A 25,374-nucleotide genomic window follows, 5' to 3' on the forward strand; every position below is an offset into this window, starting at 1 on the left:
TTCTATACACTTTGAGTGAGAGATGGGTAGAGATGGGAGGGGAGGGTTCTGAGTTAGTTTTTTTTTTTTGTTGAAATGGGTTCTGAGTTAGTTGTTATGAAATTTGATGTTTATAACTTCAACAAAAAAAAAATTTGATGTTTATATATATAGGTATATATGTGTGTCTTTCAACAAAAAAAAAGGTATATATGTGTGTGTATGTATGTGGTCATGAAAGGATTAAAGAAAGAAATGGGTAGGTGTTTAGTGGTGGGTCATAAGATGATGAGAGAGAGATTAGAGAGAGAATGAAGATAATGAGAAGGAATGTGAAGTATGTTGGAGACAAATGCAACCAGCCCTCTCTCTCTCTCCTCTCTACTTTTAAATGTTGACCCTAGCTCATTCTAAAACAAAGGGTAATTGCTAAAGTTTGGTGACATTGCTTAGGTAGCCCAATTTCTTTTATTGAGGCTAATCAAATAATTAAATCATTAAAACAAAAAATCTAATCTATCTAACGATTTTTTACTTTAAGAGATGGACAAACGTTTCCAATTGCTAAAAGGTCCTAGCTCCTAAAAAATTGCTAAAGGCCCATTACGGTTAAATTCCTCAGTTAGATCTGTATTTTTTCCCCTATAATTTAAAACGATATCATCAATTTTTTCAATAAAATAGGTTAATTGAGTTTATCACGTAGATCGAATCGCGTCCTCACCCTTTTGGTTTGTTTGTTGATGAGTACTAAGGGGTATGACCATATGGAGTGTTTGTTTAAAATGGAATATGTATGACTTCTTCCCCCATCAAAGCAAAATGAAGAAGTGTGACCCCTCTTATTTGATTTCCAAAATACTTGGGGTTACTAGAACAATCTTTCATAATAATAATAAAAATATTAATATTATTATTATTTGTTGTAAAGTAATATCACATTGGTGGTGAGATGGAGTGTGGTGTTTCTCTTAAGAGGTTGAACACCCTTCTCTAGTGAGACCTTTTGAAATCGTGAGAACCAAGTGTGTCAAAGGGGACACTATCACTAGCAGTCCAGGAAGGCTGATCCGCATCATCCTATAATACGTTATCAACACGATCCACTCTACTATGATGTGATCTTGGAAGGGTGTGTTGTAAAACAATTCCACATTGATGGTGAGACGGAATGTGATGCTCCTCTTAAGAGGCTAAGCATCCTTCCCTAATGAAGCCTTTTAAAATCGTGAGGCCCAAGTGTGCCAAAACGGACAATATCACTAGCAACCCAGAAAGCTGGTCCGCACCATCCTATAATATTATTATTATTATTAATTGGGCACCAAAACAATCTCACAATGGAGATAGATGTGGTTTGGCATAACTTTATGGCATGAGTTTTGAGTAGCTAAATGGTTAGCTTCATGAAAATAAAAAACTCTTAACTTTAAAGATATGAATATGAAATTATTGACTTCATAGGTGGACAAGATTAAAAATCTAGCACCATCTAACGGTTACGCCTGATAGGTATCAGGATCAAACAAACTAGAGCTTTATTAATATAATCAATAATTTTGTACAATCAAAGAAAAAGGTAATCATGTACATAATTTTCTAATATTTTCCTGCCTATTCTTCAAAAAAATAATACAATAATTATAGCGTCGTGTCGAATTGTCAACTTCAAAGATACCCTTATTTCAGTAAATATTTTCTTAGCAGTCTGATAAAAGAATCGAGTGAAAATATTATTTTTCTTCAATTTAGCATTTATATGATAAAAAAAAAAACGAGATGAACTAACTCAGAACTCAAAAGACCATAAAAACACGTCCGACTACTCTTGTATCACTTTTCACCATTAGGCTTATAAATTCAAAGAATGAAAATATCTAGTACACAAATTTTCGACAAACGAAGTGTAATATCTAAGAAAACAATTTCTGACAAATTGTATAAATTAGAGTAAATGAATTGATGGAGTTCTAATCTGATAAGGAATAATATCAACTCTTTGATCATCTTTATAAAAGTCTAATATCATAAGCATTGAAATTTATTAAAAGGTTGGAGTAAGTTCAAGGAGAAGGTCAACAAGAAGAGCTAGCAGGTGGGGAAGCCTGAGAACTAGAGACTGACACCCCACCAACTTTGTTGTTGACAATATAATGATATATTAGGTCAGTGTTGAAGCTAAAAGAGATGCCTAACATGACAAATTTGACTACTACTAGTAAGATTGTACAAGTCCTACCACATGGGTAACAGGGTAAGGGTACCAGGGCAAAACATTCGGGCCAGCCGAAACCTGACCTATTTAGGTTTCGCAGGGAATGAAAAGCCCGAAGCAAGTATATGAGTCAGACTCGGATTCTAAAAGCTTTGCCTGAGAACTTAGAATCAATTCAGACTTATGAAGTTTTACGGTCTTTATAAACCCCACCATTTTTCATTTCGAAAGAATGTCATAATTTAGTCTTTTCGCACGTGACAGTAATAGAGAATTAGAGACAGCCTATCAATTTTATGTGGACATCCGAAAACGGCATTAATTCTTTTATTTGGTACACGGAATTTACTTTTCAATATAGAAATATTATTTTATCACGAAACTAAAATGAAAACAGGAGAAATCTCTATTAAAACATGAATTTGGAAGCATACACCCATGGTCATACCTATTCATGTACCGCCTCCATTAGAGCAAGTTCTCGTTCTTTATGTCGCCACTCTCTCTGCAAAAGAACCAATAATATGAGGAAATTATGCAGCAAAACAAGCTTTTCATGTAATGAAATAAATTTTTAGACTTTATATCTTCAGAATTTACTCAATAAGCTCATGTCTTTCAAGCTATCACTAATCTTGCATTTGCTTAAATTGTTGATTTCTAGACTAGTCATCGGATTTAATGAAAAGTTTCAGCTATCAGTTCGTTCAAGAAACTTTTCGTGGAAACAGAACATTTGAAATTAGTGAGCAAAAATCTATATAATAAAACAGGTTGCAAAGTGCTGACTGGGACAAACATTGGAGATAAATCCGACCGTCCATTTCAGATCAGAACTAATTTGAATCGTTGGATTCTTCCGTTTTAATATACACATATAGTCATTAATTCCGTTTTAATATAACATAAAATGCACGTTGATCTTTCGGGGGCCGTTGGATTTTTCCGTTTTAATATACACATTTAGTCATTAATTTCATTTAGTCATTAATTGCTATTAACATAAAATCCAGGTTGATCTTTTGGCACCCCATCTTCTCATGCACATTGAATCTAACGGCCCTTATCAACTTCTCTTTGTCCATTCATCTTCTTTAGCTTCATATCCTCTCCCACAAATCCTAACGCCTCTATTCCTCCGTCTCCCTTTTCAATGTCATTGAATTTTCAGTTACTACATCCATATCCTCATAAAAATTCTGCTTAAAATGCTTTGAAGATCCTCAAATCGATAAAACTCTCATTTGGTTTGTATGAGCGACATCACGAGCTAGGTTTTTTTCTGTCTTCATTTGATTTTGTTTAATCTTTTCTATAATAATCACTGTCATTCTTCTTAGATAGAGAGGATTTAATTCAATGATCTCTACAAGTCAAGCTTTTTAAAGGTATATTCACCCCTTCTATTTTTCAGTTCTTCTTTCTCTAATTTGTTTATGAAATTTACTTTGTTTATTAGGTTATTAAACAACTTTGTCTGGCTACTGTTAGGAATGGAAAAAAGAAAAAGGGATATATGCCAGGGAGAAAAATAAAAGTTGGATGGGTGAGCGCATGAAATCGAACTGGGGACCTTCATATACTCAACCATTGTGTAGTCTTTAAACTATTCTTCTTTTTCTTAGGTAAAGAAAAAGAAAAAAAATCTCTATTAACCGGTGTTCTTCGTACATATTTTTTTCTGTTGCAAGTATTTATCTAAGAGTGTCTTATATTTTATGTTTTCCATGGTTATATTGGAAATTACATGGTATTATTAGTTGTAATCGTAATTATATTAGGGGTTTTGTAATTTAAGAATCTCTATAATTGAAGTATCAATGGTTTTAATTGATTCACTGATTGAGTTCAGTAACGGATTTTTTAGGCTTGTAAAATAAACAAGTGCTAAAGACTTCAAGAGGAAGTCATACAGCTATCAGAGTTGAGTCATCTTAAAGGACAACTACAGATGGCCAAAGCTTTTTCTCAAAAAAAAGGCGAAATATGAACTATTTAAACTCCACTACCATTCACTGATTATTCAAGAACTGCAAGTTTTTCTTGCTGGTTTACTGATTTCTTTTCTGTAAAATCAGTAGTCTAGGCGAGCTCTAAATCTAGCAGATAGAGTTCACTATCTGTAAAGTCCACGACAAACCCATATGTGTATAGGATTAAACATCAGACACTACCCGTGGCTCTGGGTAGAAAATATGGCTTAACCATTGAAGCTGGGCAAACTTTCACTGCTTTTGTGCATAGAAAGGAGTTATATACTTAGTACACAAGAAGTCTTAATTTACACCTAACCAATGGCAAAAGGATGATACTCATAGAGCAACTTATTTATTTACCAGTTATCACCTCATTCCCGTTTACTACAATATTGTGAAGGATGAATAAAGCATATCACTTCCACCAAGTATGAAATTAACAGCTGAAAGCGAAAATGAATACCAAAAATAACGAAAGATAACTAAAAAACACGAGAAATCAATCATGTTAACAATGAGAAAAACAAAAGTTGAATAAAGACAAGAAATTACCCTTCTTTCCCAGTAAGGAAGGAAGCAAACAAAATCATACACAGGAGATATAGTCGACAGCAAAATAGCATTGACACCCAGAAACACCAAGAGTGATGCCATTGGTCGAGTTCTATGAGGCATTTTCCTGAACACCTGGATATTGTCACCTACGTGTATATATTATGATGATAACTGCACAATTATATAGAACAAAGTACAGAGTTGGATTTGGATATCAAATTATATAACTATAAGGGGGATATCAAGGTACTTGCACATGATTAGTGAAGGATTGAACTAAAGATGAATCAAGAAGAGATAGAAAGAGTTGGATTTGGACCCGCATTTCCTTGATATTTTAATTCTCAAAGCAGATAAACCTTGGGCAATCATTACCTTGTAAGTTGGCATTCAAGAGAGTTGGGCTCAGTGGCTCTAACATGGTACCAAAGCTAAGTAACCTTAGCATTGGGTGGAGGGGGAATGCCAACTGAGACTCCATCCCTGCCTTTAAAGTTTAAAGGAGGTATTACCATTATCCCACATCGTCTGGACATTAGAATTTGCAAAGTAGATAAACCTAGGGCAATCATTTCCTCGTAAGCTGGTATTTAAGGAGAGTTTGGATCAATGGGCTCTAACAATAATTTATGTAATAATAATCTAAAATCTTGGCTTGCTCAAGTAATAAAATTTACAAAAGACGAAAATTATCACTTAAAATGTAAATATGCTAATATATACTTAGCCATTGATCTTTATCTACCAAGATATAATTTTGAAATTGTAAGCTCATATTAAACACCAATTAGAGAAGATTATCACTATTTGGTATTAGATAAAATTTAGAAACTTAAACCCTACTAGTTGAGACATTTTGTCGAACACTTGAGGTGCAACTCAACATACAAGAAACATGTATTATATTATCCCCATCATCAGATGGGAAGTAGTATGAGTCAAGAATGTCTAAAATCTAGGGTTTAAATGATGCTCTCTATGATACAAAAATGAGAGTGAAAACAGAACCTTATTGCTTACCTCCTGATAGGCTTAGTGGTTCACTGGTTGTGGCTTAGTGGTCATTGTGCTTAAACTGCTACGGCCTAAAAACGAAGGATAAGTCAGCCCTAGCATGACTACTTCAGCCGTGGCAGATGGCCATGACATGTTTATTGTCAGACTAAAAGCATATCGTGTCATACGTTTTTGGAGCAACACGACCCACTCTAAAACACAAGCTATATCTAGTGGTCGTGTTGATACATTTTGGGTGTGTTAGGCCACAACAACATTTGGTATGACACTTAGGCCTCGTTTGGTTCCGCTTAAAAAAAGTTAAAAGCCAGCTTTTAGCATATTTTAAGCGTTCATTGAAAACTTTACGCGTTTGGTTCAAAAAAGCTGTAGATCGTTTTAAACTAGAAAATTTCATTTTCTCTAAAAAGCAGAAGTCACAATTTTGTGGCTTTTTTATAGCTGCTTATTAAAAGCTAACTATGAAAATAATATAAAATATTTTTTTTTGTCACCATCAATAAATATCCACCACCATCACAACCACCCCACCACCTCTGCCACCACAATCACTCCACCACCTCTGACAATCACCCCACCGCCTATGCCACCATTTCACCACTTCCATACCACTTCCGGCGCAACTCCATCACCACCACTCCACCACTTTCGCCGCAACTCCACCACCATCACAACTATTCTACAACCATCAAATTTTTTTACAACCACTCTGCCACCTTCGTCACCACTCTACCACCATCACCGAACGCTTCGCCATCTAACCCGCAACTCCACAACCTCCGACGTAGCTTCACTTTCGGTGCAACTCCACCACTACCACAACCACTTCACCACCATCGCCACAAATCGACCACTCCACCACCACACTATATACCACCTCCACCAACCCCATTTCACTACCGCCGTTGCAACTTTACCCCCTAACCACCAACACCCCCTCCATTCTACAACCACCATCACTACTATAACTCCGCCACCATTAAGCACCACCATAACACGTCCACTACCATTGAGCACTATCACCACTGCATTAGGTTCAAATTTTGATCTTTATGTGTTTATGAAAATTAAAAAAATTCTATTATTTTATTTTAATATTTAATGTTTATAAATTTTTTTTATTAATATAATGATATAGGCATATTGTTTGATAACTACAATACGAAGATAACATTTTTTTACCAAATGTCACACCTAGCTTTTAAAGATATAAAAACACTTTTTATGTAGCATACCAAACGACTCAGACAGATTTTTAAAAAGCGCTTTTATTTATGGGCTTATAGAAAAGCTCATAATATAAGCTATGTGTATACCCAAATGAGACCTCAACATATTGAGAACCCTAGTTGTGTCTATCACGTGCCTGCGACAGCAGGTCTATATCGTGCCTACAAAGGTGTTGGGTTTATCATCTCAGTTTGGTGAGCCTTTTGTTCATCAAAAAAAAAAGTTCGGTAAGCCTCGCATTCAGACATGGTACATCCAAAAGAAAAGAGGCTAGAAGTCAGTCGTGCCATGACTGCATAACATGGGGCAAGTCGGCACAACATGTTTATTGCTTGACTAAAAAACGGTCTCTCTCTCTCTCTCGTTTCCTTTGGAGACCAACACGACCAACTAAACCACAAGCAACACTACTATGGTTTTCTGTGGGATTCCATTTTTTGTTGTACAGTTATTATCTTTCTATATGGTGGACCTGGGTTAAAAATTTATTACAAACTCCTAGAAACATTTTTTTTTCCATGTGTTGCCAAAAGAGGTCTAGATGTTTGTGGGCTTCAAAAATGGAGTACATTTTTTTGTCAAACTTCAAATATACATAATATGTTTTATGGTATATAAAGCTTGATACATTTTATTGATTGCTGGAGTCGGATTGACAACTTTCATTTTTGTCTATGTCTAACTCGTCCCAATGGTTGATTCTTTTCGATTTGTTTGATTCAGACACAATTCAAATCAACGTTACATGATACTCTCCTCTCTTGAAATACCGAACACGGGCACCCAAGTGCTTCGTACCCTCTTTGGGTGGGGGTGGATTCGCAATCCAATAATCCAATATTAGCTTACTGGAATTTTCACTCTTAATAAATCCAAAATCTTTATAATATAAACTCAACTAGTTGAGTGGTTAACTACAAGAATTGTTTTAATTAACTTTTTAGATTGTAAATTCTACAGAGACAGTATGTCTGAAGGTAGGTCTATCTACTATAAACATAACAGGAAATTGGGCTGGAGACCCAATTTTTTGTTTCTTTTTGTCAAAAAGACAAGTTATCTTTTTTTCCTTCTAGGCACCATGAAAAGTTTGGAAATAGGCTTGAAGGACAATTCTAAAAATCCCTTAATTTTGTATACCTGAATTGACCTTTGTATAAAGGAAAATTTTAGAAACACCCTCAGATTTTCCAAAAACCTTCACATTTTATATAATCTTACTTCTTAGTTACTTATTTTGTTAGGGTTTGATTTTGCGAAGCTTTGCAAACTAGTTTGCAAAACTGATTTGCAAACTGGTTTGCACTACTTTGCAAATTGGTTTGCAATCTGGTTTGCCTTGCAGAGCTTTGCAAACTGATTTGCAAACTGGTTTGCAATCTGGTTTGCCTTGCAAAGCTTTGCAAACTGATTTGCAAACTGGTTTGCACTAGTTTGCAATCTGGTTTGCCTTGCAAACTAGTTTGCAATCTGGTTTGCCTTGCAAACTAGTTTGCAAACCAGTTTGCAAACCAATTTGCAAAGCAGTGCAAACTAGTTTGCAATAAGGTCAGTTTTGTCTTTTCCCTATATTAGATAATTTACAAAAATGCCACAGGGAGCTGAAGCCCATAAAAAACTGTCCAATCCCTTTTAACCAAAGGCCAAAGTTTTTAGGGAGTTTTGGCCAAATTTCCCAGAGTAAAAACCCAAACCCTAATTTCCTGAAAAAGTGATCTAAACAATACAAATAGAACCAATAATCAAAATACATGTGAGAAGGAGAAGAAATTAAACCTCGAGAGAGCATCCAATGGTGGTGATAATTGATGCAGTTAGGTATGAACGAGTGATAATGGGCATCTGCTTATACCATTCTTCAACTGCTTGAGCCATTCTCAAAATTTTCCCCAATCTCTAACCCAAACCCTAATTCCCCCCCAAATATACAAGAGTCGAGCTGAATCTTAGAAAGCAGGAGAAGACTGCCTATTTCATTTTTGTTGCTTTTTTATGATTTGACCGTCACATATAATATATTAATCTGATGGTCATTATTTTTGACAACAAATATAAGCCAATCATGTATTAGGGATTTTACACGTAGGATTTTAGGTTCACTTACAAATCTTTTTCTTTTTTTTTTGGTTAAAGAAGCTTACAAATCTTTATGATTGTTTTTTCAACCAAAATTAAAAGGCCAGCGCTTTGGGGAAAGCTAAATAGTTTCCGGGGTGTGAAGTTTTGGGTGGAAACAAAAAAAAATTAGATTTTTTTATTTCCCCCAAACAACCAAATCCTTTTCAGCTTCTTCTTCCTTTCTCCGACGACTCCACCATCTCCGACGACTACACCATTTCCGGCGAACTTTTTTTTTTTTTTCCATCTTCGGCGAAGGGGAGGAGCCCCTTCGCCGGAAGTCTGGTTTGAAGAACAAACCAGATCCCGTCTGGTTTGAAGAACAAACCAGACGGGATCTGGTTTGTTTCTTCAAACCAGACGGGATCTGGTTTGTTTCTTCAAACCAGATCCCGTCTGGTTTGAAGAACAAACCAGATCTCGTCTGGTTTGTTCTTCAACCAGACGAGCTCCGGCGAAGGGGCTCCTCCCCTTCGCCGGAGACCTTGAGAAGAAAGAGAGGGAGAAGAGAGAGAAGAAAGAGAAAGAGAAGAGAGAGAAAGAGAAGAGAGAAGAGAGAAGATGATGAAGTCGCCGGTAACACCCGACCGGCGACTTTTTTCCGGCGACATTAAAGGGGTGTTTGGTTTAACTTTTTTTTGTTTTCCACCGTCTTCCCCGGAAACTTTAATGCTTTCCCCAAAACAGCGGCCAATTAAAATACAGAGAAACTTTAAAGGGAGTAGGAGTAGTGTTATCACTTGTCGCGCACTCCTTTTGATTTGGTAAATCTAGTTTGACAATATTTGGTAACGAGACCATCCAAAATTAACGGATGTGGTCCTAATTATGTTTTACAATTTGGTTTAAGTTTTACTGAATTTGACTCCAATGCTCTGCCGTTGATATCAGTGGATTTGAACGGAAATTTATAACAAAATTCGGCCAGTGCCAACCGATTTGAGTTGTACGTAGTAGTGGTAATACGATTCAAAAAAAAACCGTATCAAACCCACTGAATTTGGAATTAGTGGATTTGATTCGAAATTTTGTAATAAAACTCGCCCAATATCTACTGATTTGAGATTCCTCTTGAGATACTTCTTAAGCATCTTCCTTGTAAAATTCAAAAAAGAAATCTAATTGTCCTATTATGTATCAAGTCCAAATTAAGATTCTCTTTTACTGGATGAAACCTTGAGATCATCTGTTCAAAAGATACCTCCAATGCAACTACAACTTAAAAATTAATTAGGTGACATTTTATAGAGCAGACCCAATCCCATTAGGCAACACAAAAAATCCAAATTAGTCTCGATATTAGAACATGATAACCTCGCTCTTAGGCTCCTAAATCCTCTACCATATGTAGATAGCGTGACTCAGTTAATGAAAGCCACGTGTTGACGGTCGTAAAGAGGATAATATCTGATAAGCGCGTATCTTTTGAAATTAACAGATTTTCTGCCATTTAACGATTCATGCATGAAAAGTGGATCGTTGCCATGTTCTTACCTTGTACTACCCGTTGTTTTGTTCGCGTTATTGCGGGTTCTAAAAGAATTTTTTTTAGTTGTTCTCTCTGCTCTGAGCCTATGACAAATCAAGGCTCAAGTCGGGGTAAACCTCATAGCGGCTCCACCTTCGCGTGTCCCGAGGCAGCACTGGGCTCAAGGTGGCGAGCTGATTTCAGCATGCCTCCATTGCTATTATGAAATCCAAGACAGAGCTCTTACCAAAACTGACTTGGTTTGGCTTGCGTCCAAGTTGGAGCAAGGTTTAAGGCAGTTGGGACTTGGGAGACTCATGTTATGGCTTAGGTGACCGGGCTCCATTAGATGTGCCTCCTTGGCGACTTCCACAAAGGTTGCCCTGTGAGTATTGTATTTCGGTTAATCTGTCAACTTATTGACTTGGTCAAAACTGACAAATATTTTGCTCGACAATAGGTGACATAATATATCAAGGTAGGACATATAACTCCAACAATAGTAGATTTAGGTTGCGTTTGTTTGTTTTTTTGATCTAAAATCCAAATTTGGTCTCAATTCAGTTTTCAAACGTTTGTTTTTCAATTTAAGAAAGTATAAAATTAACTGCATTAGGTCGTGGTCTAATGAGTGGGCTGAAAACAAGCCCACATATTTCAGACTTCAAAATAAGTCTGAAAGGTGTGGACAATTTCTGAAATGTGTCGAATGACACTTATACCCCGCATTACTTAGAGAATCTCGTGTCTCATATTTAACCAGATGTAGTTGGTCCCGCTCGAGACGACCGAGAATCTTGGTCTCGGTCGAAACATCGAGTTAGGGTGAACTTTAGGTGTCACGATCGAGACAAACTGAGACGAGACATCATCTTTTAATATTTTGGAACTTTTTGTTTGGAACTTAAAATTCAAATTTTATACTACTATTCATTACCTTCTTAACTACATATTATATTTTCATTCAATATAAGATAAGTAGCAAAAATATTATTTAGATATTTTGAAGTTTTTTTTGCTTTGTAAAAGCTTTAAAAGTTGTGGTAGGTCAGGAATACAATATATTTTTTTTTTATTATGATAAGAATTTGTTTATTATGAACCATCCAAATAATTTTATGTTTTAATTTCGGAAATTATGAGGTAATGAAGAGTCATATCATCAAACTTATTACTTAATACTTATTAGCTACACATGTTGTCCTGACTGAGTTTCTCGGTCCGTCTTGGTCTTGTTTCGGTCTCGGCCTTTGGTCGGACCGAGACTAAGACCAACCACATAGATTTAATCATCACCACCACCACCACCACCACCAACACCACAAACCACCATACAACTATTAGAGACCCCACCATCATCTCAGACCACACCACCACCACACACATACAACACCACCTGACCATCATCATAAACTAGAGTCAGACCACGAACACAACAACATACCACTACAGTCAACACCATACACACACCACGACCACCCCACACCATGACCACCACCAAGCACACACCACCACACACCATGACCACCACAAAGCACACACCACCACCATTGCTCATTCACGGTTGATCTCAAGATTTATCTGCTATGAAGGACTTGGTTCAAGCCACCAATGAATGACCAAAGAAGTGTGTCCATATGACATGGCTGGCAAAGTGAGTACAAAGTACAGACACTCTAGACCCAGACGCACGTGCCTGAGTGGCGTGTCAGGGCCGTGTCAACATGAACCTCTCGGCTTTATATCGGCGTTTCACTTTCCCTATTCAAATAAAATCTCCAAACCTATTTGAGTGTTCAAAATCGAAAAAGAAGAAGAACAAGACAGACAGAGCGAGAGAGAGAGAGATAGAGATAGAGAGATTTCTCATTTCTAGAGAGAGAAAGTTACAATGGGTTACAAAGTGAAAGATCTACCACAAGACCCTGACGTTTCTTCTTCATCTTCTTCTTCTCTTAGCGATGCTTTACTCTTCACCACCATGACTATTATAGGTTTACCAGTTGAAGTTCAGGTCAAAGATGGTTCTGTTTATTATAGATACACTTGTAGTACAGTCAAAGGATCTAGTCCAAGTAATTGCCAAGGTATTTTGTTAATAGCGTAGTTTTAATCTGTTTTCAATATAATTGAATTGTTAGTGTTGTTGTTTTGAACTTTTGATGATATATCGGTGTGAAAATTGATTTTCAATATAGGGAGTTATGCTTCCAGCTGAAGGAATCGGTGGCAGCATAGTTCGTGAAGATGTTGAAGCAGCCAATGGACCTGTTCGGTCTTCGGGGTTGTCACAAAACGATCTGAAAGTAGTTAAATCTAGCAATGCTGCCTCATCGAAGAGAAGCCAGATTAGGTAACTGTTTTTGTGTAGAGAATCAAAATTGTTCATGTACATTTTAGTTTTAGTGCGTGCTTATCGATTAGAGTTTGTGTTTGAGCTCAAACACTTTATTTACCTACATATTAGATATGACTGGCTGTTTTGACTGAATGGAGGAAGATATTTTTAGCACTGATATAAAGTTCCAATGATGATATCTTAGCTATTTGCTGCTAAAATATATGTGATCTCGTGTTTCTTTGAGTTTCTGCAAGGAATGTGTGATATGTTGAGATTTAGATATGTAGATAGACTGTAAATTGCGTTATTGTTGTTGGTTGATGAACTTAATATTCTTATGGCTGTCGATTATGCTTCGTAACACTTGAAATGCCTCCTTATAACCACAGACATTCTGTCAAACTCTGGGATTGACTAGCATGATAGTTTGAGTAGCTAATTAACATCCTACAACCCCCATTGGTTCAGAGATTCTTCTTCTCATACCAAACCTCGTCTATTGGTACAGGAGTTCAAGTCAAAATAAAAACAAGAACAGTCATGGTCCGAAGATAGTTGTTGGCGAGGGACAAATCATCAGAGAAGCGGCAGCTAAACAAGTGAGAAGTAGAGTGGAACTTGAAACCTGCAAAGCAAATGGTGTATATTCTACTAAGGTGAGTAATGACATTCTGAAAGTGTTGTACTTAGATGGTGTTCTTTTTCTAATCTGGATCTGAAAACGATATGCTATTTATATGTATTTTACATGTGAGTCAATGCATATTTTTGTCTCTTCAGTAACATCAGATTAAATCAAGTGTACTCCCAGTCTCGGACTAGGACGTATTTTATTGTTGAAAACTTGTGTAGTTGAGAAGGAAACTTGTTTTAAGATCTATGTCAGTTAGATAGATAGAATACAAAAACTCATCTTTAACGTACAAAACTATTTCGGGTTTCAGATTAAAAAAAAAAAAGCAAACACTTCAACTGAACGAGAAATGTATTTGTTTATTCCAATTTACATATCTTATTCTGGAAATATGTGACCCTTTCTTGCGTTTCGTTTGAGTGATTGCAGAAACAGGAAGCATCCACTGTACCATTAATTACAGTTGACGAGGGGTAAGAATCCACAAGATATATTGATTGGTTTTCAAACATTAATTTTCTGTTTTAAGTCATAGACAGTAATTTGTGGAGCCACTTATGGGTGGTTCTCAACCTCACTCTACTATGAGTTGCTACGTAGTTGTGTGGCATTTGGGAATAATCAGTTGTTCTATCAGTTTTTCACTTCATCCTTTTGGTCTTTTTTTGCTGTTAATGATTTTTCGAGCTCAGATTTCTGTTTGTCACCTGCTGACAGTCAGGTTGGGAAAGGCAAGTCCCAGTCACAGAACAACCGATCTCGCCAGCAGTTCGGGGCTCGTAATGAAGAAACTGTATGTTGAATGAAATACAACTTTGAATAATTTATTTTAAGGGCCGTTGTTATTCGAATAAGAAATCATATGGTCTGCTTCCGTTTGGATTATAACTAATAAAATATATTTCTTTTGTGCAGCTTCAAAATAAGGACTCTACTTCAGGTAATGCACATAATACCTTATTACACCTCACCTGGTCTGAACTTTGAGTCGTCTGACCGAAAAGAATGTCCTAGTTTTTGTTTTGAGTGTTCGCTTTTATTAGAAGAGAACAATATAAAAGAATGGTTACTTAGACTGTAAGTAAGGATCGTGCACGAATAGAGTATGGTCTGATAATAGGCAGTAGTTGAGAATTTGAGATTGTTATAAACAGCTGACCTTACCTAACTGATAACTTACATCTTTGAAGTATGTCTCGTAGTCTCTCCAATTATTTTGCTTGTTCATCATGCAAAACTGCGTATTCATATACTGTTCCATTAGCGAAGTATCCATATCTATGCCCATTTAGGTTCTAGGTTTCCACATGCGAATTTTTCTTTATTATCTTGGTACATTGAGTTCCTTGAAGTTGCTTTAGAAAGGTGGTTGATTTTTTTTTGTGGCAGAAGCAATCCTTCCTCAGCCAGAATCCGTTGGTGAAAGGCACGTGGAAATATTCAGGCAGATGCCTTCAGATGGGAAATCATCGTCTCATCATGTTCCTGCACATCAAAGTCCAGGAGTCCATGACGGCGAGAGGCAAACTGTAGTAGACACTTTGTCAGATGTTCCAGAAGTTGCAGCTTCTTCTACTGCAGTTAACATAACTTCAGAATCACATTCTAATCAATGTCAGTCACCAAATATTTCTGTTGCTTCAACAGTTTCTGACTCAAGTTCCAAGGTAAGCTAAAAGCCTAAAACACTTATGAAATATGATGCAAGTCATTAGTTTATAATCTATATCCATCTAGGTATGAGAAAATGCATCTTAAAATCTTCTATTTGGACTATAAGTCTTGTTACTTAGTGTTTGTATTTTTTTTTAAAATGATAATTAACTAGACAATATCTGTATGACTGTATATTAAATTACTTGTATAACTTGTATAGGAGTTTAAGCTTAATCCAGGAGCAAAAACCTTTTCACCAATACTTGTACCCAGAACAGCAGCTCCTCCTGCAGCAGCCGCCGCAGCAGCAACAGTTACAAGCATGCCCTATATCCAGAATAGGCCCACTGTCGTAGCAGTACCTAATCCACAACCAGAACCAGGAGTCAACACTTTCACTCCTCAGCCTATAAAGATTGTCCATTACAATAATATGGTGGCTCTAAATGACGTCACTGGTTCGCACTATCCCCCTGGTTCGCACTATCCACAACCTGTAAGTAGTTGAACTTTCTTTGCTGTTTATTATATATATATACACACATATATACACACATATATACACACTTTGATTACCAAGTGCCTTTTTTTTGTTTCTCCATGTTCTTAGGAAACATATAGCCATTGTTACTGAAAGCTCCTTTCTTCAGTTTCATCGATTGTTAAATGCAATTGTACTAAGCTTTCTGTGATTTTCTTTCCTCGGATAGATTATTGGGCACGTGGATAGCAGGCTCCAGCACATGGATAGCAGGATCCAACCAGTTAGATATGCAGGCCACTATGCTCCTCTTCAAGCCGGACCAACATATGTTCACCCAAATCCTCAATCTGTGAGTAATAGGAATATGCAATTTAAGTCCGATCTTTATATTAAGGGGTTTACAGTGACTTTCGAAGTTTCGATGCATTTCAGGATATTGTTTGGACCGTTAGAAGTATACATTGTTACAAAATTCTGAAACGCTTATTTAGTGATCCATGGGTTTTCATTTTGTCACTCTACTTTTTCCTTGTTGGTCTCAGGTTACGGGTCACAGACTTGGACAGCTTGTTTATATGCATCCCGTTTCACATGTAAGACATTAAACCTTTGTATACTCTATGCGCATCTGATTCTATATTTTCTCTTCAGTGTAAAATTATAAAACTATAAATGCATGAAGCTGATAACTGCATAACACAAGCTTGTCGCAATATATTTCCGATACTTTGTCGGTTTGTCCCAAGCCCGATATAGTGTTAGTAGATCACATCGATTCTTAGTTATCCAGTAGATGACATACATGGAACCTATATGAAGTTCTCTATGGAATGAAGATATCCCATTTTTGGTGGCACAAGGGAATTTTATATCTTTAGTTCTTATTCACTAATCACAATATGATATTAGGTTTCAGAGAAAGTTGATAAGATCCAATTGGTGATTTCGACTTGTTTAGACTAAGACCCAGCTTAATTGTCCCAACCAGGAAAGTTCTTGTTGAATAAGTGGAGTTTTTCAGATCATACATCACTCGAAACTAATACTGGCAGGTGAGGTAAAGACTGGCTCGAATAAAATAAACACTGCCTTGGTTCGTAAAGAGCTCTATTTCTTACGCAGAAACCCACATATGTGTATAGTTGGCAGTTGGCACCCTTTCTATAAAATGGAAATGTCAAGATGTCTGTGTGTTTGTCGATAGAGCCAGAGTTAGACATCACAAGACAAACTCACTCACTTAAATAATATTCAAGTAACTGTCTGGAAGCAAATCGGATCAGTGACTTCATTTCGTATATTTTTCGTAACATGGACATTTTTCGCCTCTGAAGAGTTAAACGGCCACAAGAGAATTCCCTCCAATGGTCACATTTTCCTCTCTCTCTCTCTCTCTCTCTCTCTCTCTCTCTCTCTCTCTCTCTCTCTCTCCTCTGTAGCTTTTGCTTGTAGCGTGATTCTTAGTTATTGAATGTTTAATTGGTTATTATATTTTGAAGGTTACTGACTGTTGTAATTATTGCTTAGGATGTCATTCAGACTGCAACAACCCCATCACCACATCCTCTGTTTGCTCACCCTCAAGCCCATTTTCCGAAGCAACAAGGTAATAAAACTAAAAAAATATGATTTTAAGATTTTGAAGCTGCAAGTTATGTTCATTTTGCAACACTGTAATGTACAAATGTGCAACATTGATGTGATACATTCTATAGAAACGATGCTGCTTATTATTGGTAAACTTTATATTCATCTACCAACTGATGAATATAAACAAAAGTAGCAGATCAGAGTGACACAGTTACAAATTTGGAAGTTTAGCACGGGTCTTACTTATCAATTGTAATACTCGTTATTCCTTCATAATTATCAACAAGAACATCCGCGTTTTGTCCTTTAGATTAATATTGTGGGTTCTTTCGAACGGCCCACTTCGTCGAAAAACGGGTGTGGTTGCTAGACTACCAGCCGTTCTTGTATCTTCGATATAACCATGATAGTCCAAGCTTCAATAAACTGTTTATTTTTAATCCGCAACCTAAATATGTAGGATTTTATTCATCTTCAATTTTGTAGGAATTGCAGCAGCAACATTAGCAGCAGGTCAGGGTATACAGGTATGTGCGACTCCGCCACCACCTTACATGGTGAACAGCGGGCAGCAACCTTTTGCATTACCTGTTCACGTCCCGTTATCTCAGCTTCAGTTCCCGCCAGGACGACCAATTCCAGTTCCTGTTCCAAATAGTCATTTTGTTAGTAAGTTCATCTGAGAATTTTCTCCTTAATTTGGACTTTTACGCCGAAATTTTGACCACAGTTTTTTTAGTCTTTATGAGGAAAAAAAAGGTACTATTGAAGTGTTCAATTTGTGAGAAATGAGATTTGTCACTGAAAATTTGTATGAGATGATCTTCTGGTATCAATTAGAGTATTGATTCTTGTATTTGAAAACTGAACTTTCTGCTACTCTTGATTCAACTTATTTTATCTGTTCAGTCAGATAAAATGGTCAAGACTAGGGTTGTGTGTATGCTTCTTTCATTATTGTTTGAATCAGACTTGTATGACTAGCCTGAATCTGAATCAATGTTACCTGGTACGGGTATCAGTACGTGGTACGGGTATCGGTACGTGTTACCCTACCATATGAGTATCGGGTGCTTTAGGTGCGTTCTTCTTCGGACGCCATTTTCGATTTGGACTGTTTTCCTAGACAATATATACCCTTTATGTTTAGGGAAATTTGGCCAAAACTCCCTAAAAACTTTGGCCTTTGGTTAAAAGGGATTGGACAGTTTTTTATGGGCGTCAGCTCCCTGTGGCATTTTTGTAAATTATCTAATATAGGGAAAAGACAAAACTGACCTTATTGCAAACTAGTTTGCACTGCTTTGCAAATTGGTTTGCAAACTGGTTTGCAAATTGGTTTGCAAACTAGTTTGCAAGGCAAACCAGATTGCAAACTAGTGCAAACCAGTTTGCAAATCAGTTTGCAAAGCTTTGCAAGGCAAACCAGATTGCAAACCAGTTTGCAAATCAGTTTGCAAAGCTCTGCAAGGCAAACCAGATTGCAAACCAATTTGCAAAGTAGTGCAAACCAGTTTGCAAATCAGTTTGCAAACTAGTTTGCAAAGCTTCGCAAAATCAAACCCTAACAAAATAAGTAACTAAGAAGTAAGATTATATAAAATGTGAGGGTTTTTGGAAAATCTGAGGGTGTTTCTAAAATTTTCCTTTATACAAAGGTCAATTCAGGTATACAAAATTAAGGGATTTTTAGAATTGTCCTTCAAGCCTATTTCCAAACTTTTCATGGTGCCTAGAAGGAAAAAAAGATAACTTGTCTTTTTGACAAAAAGAAACAAAAAATTGGGTCTCCAGCCCAATTTCCTGATTCTCAAGATACTCAAATTTGAGTTTAGAGTGTCCTCTTGAGTTTCTCTCCACATAAGCAAATCAATTAAAGCATCTCCAATGCAAAACTCAAAAAAATCTTTGTTCATCCTATGTGTCAAGTTCCATTTGAGATTCTCACTCCTAGGTGGCGTTAGTAGAGATTCTCGATTTTTTTTTTGTCTCCAATGCAAAACTCTAAACTTATCTTATTTACTTATGTGGTATAGTTATTTTTGTAAATAAATAATAAGATATGTTAGAAAATATAAAAGACTCGATTTCTATTGGTTGAAAATCAAATATTGATGAGTTGGACAGTTAGAGATATCTCAAGAGGACACTCTAGAAATGGAGTGTCCTCTTGAGATATCTCTATTCCACCCTCGACACGTCATCTTAGAGATCCAAATAGAGTGTTGCATTGGAGAGGATTTTTAAGAAAAAACTCTAAAAATCTTAAGTGGCACTCGGAATTACTAAGATTGAGTGTTGCATTGGAGATGCTCTTAGTTTTAAACTAAAATGTAGGTTTTTAGAGTTTCTCTTGAGTGTTGCATTGGAGATGGTTTTGAAATAGAGTGTCTCTAAATGGCCAAATAGGAAAGAGACCATTTAAAGATCCATTTTTCACACTTGACACATAAGATTTTTAGAGTTTTTCTTGAGTCTTGCATTGGAGATGCTCTTAGGTGGCGTTAATAGAGATCCTCAATTTTTTTTGTCTCGAATGCAAAACTCTAAACTTATCTTATTTACTTATGTGGCATAGTTATTTTTGTAAATAAATAATTAGTTATTTTAGAAAATATAGAAGACTCGATTTCTATTGGTTGAAAATCAAATATTGATGAGTTGGACAATTAGAGTTTTGCATTGGAGATGATTTTTAAGAAAAAACTATAAAAATCCTAAGTGGCACTTGGAGTTTCTAAGATTGAGTGTTGCATTGGAGATGTTCTTAAATGTAGCCGTCAGTTATGCCAAGTTGTGGTTGTCGTGGGCTTGGGCCCTATTCTCTAATACCCCCCCCCCCCCCCCCCTCAAGTTGGAGGGGAAAGTGATTTTACCCCTAACTTTCCAAGTATCTTTTGAAACGAATCTGCACCAAGGGGTTTTGTGAAGATGTCCCCGAGTTGCTCCGAAGTTGGTGTATATCGGGGAGCAATAAGACGAGAATGAATCTTCTCATGTACCAAATGACAATGTAGCTCGATGTGTTTGGTACGTTCATGAAAAACAGTATCAATATGAAGAGCAACACGATTGTCACAATGAACTGGCATTAGAGAGCAACGGTCAATGCCAAAATCATGGAGGAGATACTTTAGCCATTGCAATTCACAAGTGAGAGTAGCTAGAGCCCGATATTCGGCTTCAGCAAAAGATCTAGCAACAGTTGGTTGCTTCTTGGATTTCCATGAAATGGGACTAGAACTAAGGAGAGTGAAATATCCAGTGGTAAAGCGTCTGGAGTTGGGACAACTTGCCCGGTCAAAATCGCAATACCCTGTTATAGTAAGGGAACTAGAAGTTGAGAGGAATATACCCATGCTAATAGAGCCTTTGAGGTATCGTAATACCCGATGAGCTGCATCAAGGTGAGATGACCTAGGAGACCGCACGAATTGATTAAGATTATTGACCGCGAATGAAATATCGAGTCGAGTAATTGTTAGATAAAGGAGACGACTAATGAGGCGACCTTCACCGGTGAAGATGATGAAGTGGCGAGAAGATGATGTGGCAGAGAGAGGCGATGAGTTAGATGGGAGAGAGGTAATGACTAGTTAACGGTGTTATAACGGAATCTGAAAAAAGGAGTCATCTGGGTATTTTTGATAAAGGGGCTAGGCAGGAAACCGGTCACAAAGTTGGGGCTATTAGGGAAATAACCCAATTTTATATTATACATTTTCATGTACAAATCACAGTGGTATAGCCGATACAATTTCATCAAATCACCAGCATTGCAACAAAATGAAGTTTGGTTCACATGTCACGGTTATATGAAGCATTTCGGAAGGAGAAAAAAGGCAAACATGAAAAACAGAGACTAGATCTATACAAGGTTATTCAAAACAAATAAATAAATCGGAACGATTTCATACGATCACTATGTTTGTAGTAGTAATAAACATACAACAACTTTTCATGACAAAGAAGCCTGCAAATACTTATTAAAGGCGTGGTTTTATTTGCCCTAACTAATGAATACAATTAAAACATGAAACGATGGTTTGAAAAAAACACACCGACTTCAGACCTGCAAATATTTAATGGCAGTTTGGACGTCTTTATCACCTCTACCGCTGAAGTTGAGGACGACTTTAGTACCATTCAGAAGAGTTGGACAGAGCTTATCCAAGTACGCTAGAGCATGTGATGTTTCAAGAGCTGGAATTATGCCTTCAAGTCGAGATACTCTCTTAAACGCTGCATATGCACATAAACAACTGATAAATTTCTCGAAATTACCAAGACATAGATGATATCGTAAGAACGACTAATAAGAGACTCTAGGATAGTTAATGTATTCTAATATAAACAGGCAAAAGACTGTTTTCAGATTGTATGGTGAATTTGGTCTGGACACATGTCAACTTACTTCTACATCTTTTACTTACCATGAGATATACCAAGTTTGTCGATATGCAACTCAAAAGTCAAAACCAATTGGGAGTAAGTGAAGCTAGGACAGAAATCCGTTGCGTCGCCTCATAGTACTTCAGACAACATAATGGGCTCAGCTACAACATTAAGTTATGGGCATCAAGCTCAAAACCAGTTGGTTGAGCGGAGCGGCCTTAAATGTTTTATACTCGAGTTATGAGATTTCCTTAATCTATGTGGGACTATTCTCACAAATGAAGCACTTTTAGAAGATTTATAGATGATGTTATTTGCGCAGGATTCAGTGTCAATAACATGAATGTCATTTGCATAAAATATTTTGACAAATTACTAACAGAGCAGTAAACCATTCCAACCATAAGTAAACAAGTATACTATCTCAGTCTATTGTATGTGAATCCGCTTTCAGAATAGAATACCATCAAATGCAATTCACAGAAATCATAACGAAGAAATGCTTGAAACGGAAAGAAAAAAGATTTATACAGATTGACTATGTACCTTCCAATGCCTCTTCATCTGTGATGCTATAGTATTCAGCACGTCCTAAATCTTTCAGAAAGCTGTGTTCAGGTCCAACCCCAGGGTAATCCAACCTATATACAATAGAAGAGATATTAAGATAGGTTTTGACCCTGAAATACATAATATAGTGTAAAAGTCAAAAACCATAACAAATAAAAAAGATACTCTAAGTTCGATTTTACCCAGCACTTATAGAATGAGGTTCGATTATTTGCCCATCGTCATCCTGCAATAAATAACTCATAGCTCCGTGAAGAACCCCTACTCCTTTTGTTAGTGTAGCAGCATGTTTACCACTATCTAAGCCAAAACCAGCAGCCTCGACACCAATCAACCTTACTTCTTTGTCATCAACGAACTCATGGAAAAGCCCCATGGCATTTGAACCTCCACCAACACAGGCAACTAGAACATCTGGTTTTCCACCCCATTTTTCAAGTGCCTGTTTTCTTGTTTCCTTTCCTATCACTGCATGGAACTCTCTGACCATCATAGGGTATGGATGTGGGCCAGCAACAGATCCCAATATATAATGGGCCGATTCCACATTAGTGACCCAGTCTCTAATAGTTCTGATGTGGCATCCTTCAGCGTGGCTGTGCCTGAATGAACTGCTCTGACCTGGAAGAGAAAAAATACTAGTTATGGACAACGTTACCAGATACTCCACTCCCCCTTGTGTACTGCGTACCCGATTTCCCGCGCCCTTGTTCATGATCAAGTACCCCAAATTTGGCATATCGTAATTGTTAGTCTAAATTAACCCAAATCCTTTTTAAAAATCTATAAGTTTGACTAGTTGGATAGTTACTACAAGCTTTTTTTATTAACTTGTTTAGATTTTAGGTTTTATAGAGATAGAATGACTGAGAGTAGGTATATCTGTTATATATGCATCATAAAGAGTATGAATTATTTAAGAAAATAGTCCAAAACGTACCGGAATTAAAAAGAGAGTACCGAAGAGGGACGCCATTAGCGTACCCGATATTCACATGGTAGCGAATCGCGTAGTGGTACCCGTACCACGTAAGGGAGTGATCCGTGTACCAGGTAACATTGGTTATGAACATTCACTATTAGCATGGTAACATAATTAGTTCTGAAACATCATTCCGAGAATTACAAACACATATACTAAACGGAAGAAATAGAACTACCAGACTTTGTTCATGGGTACGGTTTGGAGTCTATAGACCTCACAGGATCAAACGACATATTATATTATGTATATGGACTATAAATGTACCAAATAATATAAGCACTAAAAGCAAACAAGAATAGCAGCAGGGCACTTACCTCAGCCCCAAGAAGCCGCATTCTGAAAACATTGAGTGCTTGTCTCTCCATATCTTGGGCACCCATGTAAATAATGCATTCTAAACCAAACCTAGCACAGACAGTAGCAGTAGCAACTCCATGTTGACCAGCTCCTGTCTCAGCTATAATCCGCTTTTTCCCCAAACGTTTTGCGAGCAAAGCTTGAGCAACAGCGTTATTAATCTTGTGAGCACCGGTATGATTAAGATCTTCCCTTTTAAAGTATATATCTGGGCCTTCGCCAGTGGCAGACTTATAATGTTCTGTTAGTCGCTCGGCAAAGTAAAGAGGGGTCTCTCTACCCACATAGTCTTTCAAGATTTCAGCTAGTTCTCTCTACAAGTAAACAAAATTAACACAGAATAAAGAATAGACGAGCACGAGCATTGCTACTCATAAACAGCAATCTCTTATACATACACTCACAAATCCGTCATTTTGAAGTATGCTAAACAGAACTATGGTTTCGCCGACAACCCTTGACTTAGAGCGGTCCTGAACTTGGTTTTTGTCCTCCAGATTTCTAGGTTTAGCCAACAACCCTTGTCTGGAGTGGTCACTAACTTGGTTTCTGTCCTCCGGGTCTCATTCGAGGTGTTCTGCGGGTTCCATACTCCCTTAAAAGTATGCTACCAATTAAAAAAGTCTAGGGTTTCTTTGATACTTTTGATTTGAGACCAACCTAGACTAAACTTTTCGCCTTTGGATTTGGAAAGCTTTTAGTTTATTGTTGAAGAAACCATTACAACAATAGAAGCTTAAAACCCTAATTTTGTTTGAACCAGACACCATTAACTAGGCAAATTTTACAGGTTAAAGCTGAATTTGGCGCCAAAATTGCCCTAAGAAAATTCAAATGCCATTACCTATAAAATCCATGTTAGACGGGTTATCTATATAACCTAGTTAATCAAAAGAGGAAAAAAAATGACCCTAAAACCCTAAACCAAGTTTTCTGCTGAATCTGATTTCCTCCTCTCAAATCTAACCAAATAATTCAACCAGAAGGAAATTATGAAATCTAAATTCACAAACCTGAAAATCATCGTCCCCAGCGAGAGCTCGGAAAGCTGTTTCAAGCTCAGAGAGAGCGTACATTAGGGTTTCTGGTACATACTTCCCCCCAAATTTGCCAAACCGACCAAACGAATCGGGTCTCTGCAAAATAGTTGACATTTTCTCTTTCTCGTCGGTTTGAATAGCTGAATCTTTAGTTAATGCACAAGAAATTGAAGAAACTTTAATGGGAGAAGGAATCACAGACAATTTCTCGGAAATGGGAGAAACCCTAATAGGATTAAATGAAGAAAGGTAGGGTTTATTGATAGTATTAGAAACAGGGTTTTTGCAGAATGCCATTTTTGAGTCAATTTTAGAGAGAGAGAGAGATGTCTGTGTTTTAATGGAGGAGGCAAGCGGAAAATCTGGTTATTTGGTAATTAGTGAGAAAATCTTAAGGAATTTGCCGACGTGGTGAAATGACTACTGCAATTTTGTCTAGCGTGGCACGTTTGGATATGAATCAAGATGACGTGTTAGACTTTAATCTTTAGGGAGTGTCTATAGGCGCCCCCAAATTACTCTTGGCCCGCTTCATTGTTCTCGCCCCCACCGACTCGGGCAGTCCGAAGGCACTCAGACTGTGTCTAGTCGTTTTTGGGCTTGAACAACACAGACTCGTGTTAGTCTAAAGCCCTTTGACTGTCCCAATTTGTGGACTTTGGACTGTCACAATCAGTGGTCTCAGACTGTTCTAATATTTTTAGCGTGGTGTTCTGTGTTAAATATCTAACAACTATGAACAGAAGAACCCGAAAGCTTGAAGT

The 25,374-nt window shown here is 37.1% G+C and overlaps 1 protein-coding gene and 2 pseudogenes across 5 annotated transcripts; 1 reads left to right on the forward strand and 2 right to left on the reverse strand.

The window, feature by feature from the left end:
* Positions 1–1,982: 1,982 nt before the first annotated feature.
* On the reverse strand, positions 1,983–5,922 carry LOC147530396 (uncharacterized). Of its 3 annotated transcripts, none has more exons than XM_086651386.1 (3): positions 5,746–5,922; positions 4,723–4,896; positions 1,983–2,699 (listed from the first exon to the last, which is right to left on the reverse strand). In XM_086651386.1, the coding sequence occupies exons 2-3, from the start codon at positions 4,843–4,845 to the stop codon at positions 2,643–2,645; spliced, it is 180 nt and encodes a 59-aa protein (XP_086507512.1). In that variant the 5' UTR covers positions 4,846–4,896; positions 5,746–5,922; the 3' UTR covers positions 1,983–2,642. The 3 variants fall into 3 exon arrangements, with proteins under 3 accessions (XP_086507512.1, XP_086507511.1, XP_086507510.1); XM_086651385.1 differs by lacking the exon at positions 1,983–2,699 and adding an exon at positions 4,487–4,613 and having other exon boundaries at positions 4,723–4,857; XM_086651384.1 differs by lacking the exon at positions 1,983–2,699 and adding an exon at positions 4,487–4,613.
* A 6,438-nt stretch (positions 5,923–12,360) lies between these two features.
* LOC147530397 (uncharacterized) lies at positions 12,361–18,127 on the forward strand (annotated as a pseudogene). The gene is made up of 12 exons (XR_015229269.1): positions 12,361–12,645; positions 12,757–12,911; positions 13,408–13,555; positions 13,963–14,006; positions 14,251–14,326; positions 14,449–14,473; positions 14,923–15,200; positions 15,410–15,685; positions 15,900–16,022; positions 16,216–16,266; positions 17,201–17,279; positions 17,750–18,127. The product of XR_015229269.1 is annotated as an uncharacterized LOC147530397 (transcript).
* Positions 18,128–21,147: 3,020 nt separating this feature from the next.
* LOC147530398 (tryptophan synthase beta chain 1-like) lies at positions 21,148–24,950 on the reverse strand (annotated as a pseudogene). Its single transcript, XR_015229270.1, has 5 exons — positions 24,584–24,950; positions 23,528–23,884; positions 22,411–22,849; positions 22,205–22,299; positions 21,148–21,505 (listed from the first exon to the last, which is right to left on the reverse strand). The product of XR_015229270.1 is annotated as a tryptophan synthase beta chain 1-like (transcript).
* Positions 24,951–25,374: the final 424 nt, after the last annotated feature.

Source organism: Eschscholzia californica, unplaced genomic scaffold (assembly GCF_041429995.1).
Source record: "Eschscholzia californica isolate CP2 unplaced genomic scaffold, dmEscCali1.0.p SCAF_7, whole genome shotgun sequence".
Classification (NCBI taxonomy): Eukaryota; Viridiplantae; Streptophyta; class Magnoliopsida; order Ranunculales; family Papaveraceae; genus Eschscholzia; species Eschscholzia californica.